At 38.7% G+C, this 4,112-nt stretch overlaps 1 protein-coding gene across 2 annotated transcripts in view; it reads right to left on the bottom strand.

Annotated features, from left to right (window-relative positions):
* The window catches only part of LOC137999298 (neuronal pentraxin-2-like), a 15,114-nt gene extending 11,834 nt beyond the window's left edge, over window positions 1-3,280 (bottom strand). The window contains exons 1-2 of one of the 2 annotated variants that reach the window (XM_068845134.1): window positions 3,146-3,280; window positions 907-989 (exon numbers count right to left, since the gene is read on the bottom strand). In XM_068845134.1, coding sequence (XP_068701235.1) covers window positions 907-988 — 82 coding nt within the window. In that variant the 5' untranslated portion in view covers window position 989; window positions 3,146-3,280. Of the gene's footprint in view, window positions 1-906; window positions 990-1,161; window positions 1,233-3,145 lie in introns of those variants that run through there. The other variant, XM_068845135.1, reaches the window with a different exon arrangement.
* Between the last annotated feature and the right edge of the window lie 832 nt (window positions 3,281-4,112).

Genomic DNA, 4,112 nt, shown 5'->3' on the forward strand with positions numbered 1-4,112 from the left:
TCGCATTGCATTCCCACTTGTTAAGTCTTTGACGTCATTTTCTCCATCCAGCTCTCTCAATATCTTAAAGTTAGTAATGGCGGACCATCAGGAAAAAGCCAGTTAACATAAACTAGTGTCTTTTTGAAATCAAGGCTTCAAACTTGGGTCACTTAGTGTTTAGTTAACATAATTTTGAAATCCAAAGAAAAATGAATAATGATATTTTGGTCCTAGTAGCACTTTAGGCAAAGGTAACTTTATTCCAAGGAGTGCTTGACCCAACATAGTATTGCTCTACACCACGAATAACACTGACACGATTTCGCCGAGCTAACCAGTGATGCAATATGGCCAAGTGCAATACATCGTTTGCGGAATATGAGCACATGTGATAAACTCGTTGACATTGTGACGTGTGATAGTGTTGCATATGTGTGTGTGATGTGTTTTTGGGAACACAAGCAGTGATCATGATCACCTCAAAACATAAATCACTTAATTGTAATCGATGATCACTTTGTAACTTCCCAAACTCAATTCATGTTCATAAAGCGTAAGTTGTGAACTGATATGAACAGTGGTTTAGCAAAGTCAGTGAAGAGAGAGAATGAAAATGAAGCCTCATCCGATCGACTTTATCAATTCTTTTTCATGATGTTGCCATTTTTCGAGCTCGGCAAACCCCACTTCCTTCTTGAACGAAGTCTAAATTCGCTACCCTCTAAATAGGCGTAGCGCCTAAAACGCCAAACAACTCGAGCAGTGCCAATATTTTTGCTGATGAAATATCACATTTGAGGCCACGATTTGGTGGCCCTTGCTGTTAGTGCTCCTAAGGTAAATCCTGTGATCTGGGGTACTCATATGCGATGATGTCATAATGACACGGGATGCAATGTGGGGAAACAATATGGGGATACACACCTGGGCGCGGAGGCCTTCTCATTGACATGACAACTGACAGACCAACAAAGATAAAGAATAGTATCTTCCCTCTAGCGATCATTCTAAAAAGAAAAAGTAATATGAGGTACCTCAATGTGAAATAAATGGTCAAACTAAGAGCGTTCAAAATGTCACCAAATAGGCTCCAGGACATTGCTATCCTCACACATCTCGTACTTTTAAAAACCACTGAGTATTTAACACTTGAGAGAAAAGGAAAATAGCAAACATTACTTGGCTTTGTGTGGTGGTCAGAGCAGCGTATTTGGAGCTCAAAACTGCGTGCAGAGGTTGACTGTTTAGAGCGATTTAAGAATCCTGGCTAGGAATAGAGAATCAGTATTTTTATGTTATTGAGAGCGTGAAAGTTGAGTGCAAATAAAGTTGAATTAAATAAATGATGACGAAATATTCCGAAAGTACAGCAATGGGAGGATTCGCTGCGGTGGAATTCAACGGAGCGAGATTAAATAGTAGACTTCATGTGTTGTGGGAAGAAAGTAACAGGTTTGGCAGAGTGAAGTGGGAGAATTCTGCTACAAATTAGGCGTCTTACTAACAATTCACGTAGTTTGCCCTCGACTACTGTATATTAGAGTATCAACTGCAAACTGAGTATCTTGCAGTGAGCTTTGAATTTAATTGATGCTCCTATCTTGTGCCGTATATTAACCGTTTAACTTGTCAATACATTTTCTCTGCCCTTTCGTGTCAATCTCTTTTGTTTTCGAAAAGTATTTATATTTTGATGCAAAAAGATGAGATTGCATTTACTGAAGACAAATGAGTTCAATTATTTCGTACACGAATTTCAGCTTTATTTTCGTATTCATTCAAAGAATTAAATCAGAAACTTTGCTTTCCAAGGTTGCAAAATGCACCAAAACGTTGGCATCCACCACGAGAGAGAGTGCGCGAAAAAGGGAGGAAAGAAGCACAAGAGTGAGCACGTACGAGACACGAAAAAGTCATGCATACGCTAATACAAATTATTGTTTACAAATTATTAAACACAGGTGCGCTTTGGAGGTCACATTAGTATGGTTTAATTCGATGCTTAACAGAGTGAACGAAGGCGAAGATGAGAGGTTGCGAAGAATTGCTTTAAAATGAACACAATGCACAATCGAATGTAGAACACAATTAAGTTTAATCTCTTACGGCTGAATGAGGTTTTCGTTTGGTCATGGATAACTGCGAGGATCATAGTTTCACTTGATTTCATATCCGCATTTCATATATGATCCATTTCATATATTATTTCATCATTGATTCATTCCTCATGGGAAAATTAGAACCCACAAATGACCAGCTCCCAATGTCAGTGGCTTCATAGCTCAGTTGTTTAGAGCGTCGCACCGGTAACGCTAGGTCACAGGTTCAAGCCCCGTTGAAGTCCTGAAAATTTCAGGCTCCTCTACGATGATGATGATGATGATGATCTTTTATTTTGCACTGTTCACATAGAATTTACATTACATTTGTAGAAGTAAGTTATAAAACAAAATTAAAATAAAGATAGAAAATTAACGAAATTAAGATGTGCGGAGTGACCAAAGTAGCAGATGCTTCCGAGTTGGTCACTGCCACGTTAAACTAACTGGCATAGACAATAAGCGTTCATTACTGCGAGGATCATAGCTTCACTTGACTTTATATTTACTCACCTAGGATTTTGTAGTTTTTCTTTATGAATTACCAGTGGTACCCAACGGCCGGATGTCTTAAAATTTGTCAGAATTTCCTTAAATGGTTTCCACAATGCTTTAAAAACTTGGAATTTCAGGTGTGTAGGTAACTTTTTTGCGTCATCCGAAAGTTCTAGCAATCGTAGCGGATAAGATTAAGAACCTTACATAATGTAGTTGTTCTTTTCCCCCTGAACATTTTAGGGGCCGTTTGATTCCCAAACAAAGTCTGGCGAAGTAATAAATCTTCAAATATTCTGCTATTTCTAATATCATAGGTGACGCTTACTAGCGTTCTTGAATGTTGCTTGGAAATTTCTTCGAACTTTTCAGACTAATCGCTATTTTTCCAAAATACCTAGGAAATCTGTTCAGAAAAATGCCTAGGTTGTCTGACCACCTTCCTTACGAAGAGATATTCACCAAAATGACTCTTTGGGTGCCCTTGAAGTTTCGTTTGATCTCCAGGTACGAAAGTGGGTCAAATTTTGTGAGAAAGCACAGAAGAAAATAAATACTGTTTGACGTACCTCTTATTGACGAAAGTTGGTTAAATTCACACTCTGTAGGCTCGATGATGAGAGATGGAAACTGATGTTGACGGAGCACCAGGGGAAGAAATGAGTGAATCGCGTGAGTGATATGATGACGTGTAACTCTGCAATTGGATAATCCAAAGGGCGTCTTGACTTGAAAATAGAGAACCATCGTGATTGGTTCCAAGAATCCTTCCTCCCCATATTCCTTCTCTAATTAATACCCAACCTCTACCTGAACACCTATATCCAGAAATGCACCCAATTAGATGTACGCCTAATTTGACATCCAAAACGAAGTGTCCCTTTAAGTCTATTTTTAGCTTGGGGCAAATGGCGCTGTCTATCCTTACTTGGAGAGCAGCATTTGGGGGACACTTTATGCTGTTAATTGTCTTTATTCTGAGAAACGGGAGAAGAGGAAGGAAACGGGTACTTCATGACGCTTATTGAAATCCCCATGCATTTAATAAGGGGCATTCCTAGGCATATCGAAACATCGGGCTCTGAAACGACTTCATTGAAAGAAATGCCACGGTGTGAACGGAATGATGACACCAAAAGTAGGCTTGGATAAGCTCTCCCCGCAGAATGAGGCACTTTTGAGCGGAATAATGGAAAATCAGTCGCAGTAATGAAGGAAAAAAATGAAAAATAACTTGTGATTGATGTGATTGTTACGCAATCTTTACGAATTTGTTGGCTTTTCCTGTTTTGTAAGATCCCAGTAAAACAGTTAACGGTTAGACTAATAGAGTGAAGTGATATAGTAATTTAGCTTTACATAATGCCAATATCTTTGTGTTGCTACGTTTAAGGTCAAATTGTCCCTTAAATACGCAGCGTAATGGTGGCTGCCTGGAATATTTCCTAATAAGAATATGAATAAAGATTCAGTGTTGGAAGACTTTTTGTGAGATGCTTGAAAGATTTTCTACTACTTCTACATAGCGCTTTTGAA

This window comes from Montipora foliosa, chromosome 4 (genome assembly GCF_036669935.1).
Source record: "Montipora foliosa isolate CH-2021 chromosome 4, ASM3666993v2, whole genome shotgun sequence".
NCBI lineage: Eukaryota > Metazoa > Cnidaria > Anthozoa > Scleractinia > Acroporidae > Montipora > Montipora foliosa.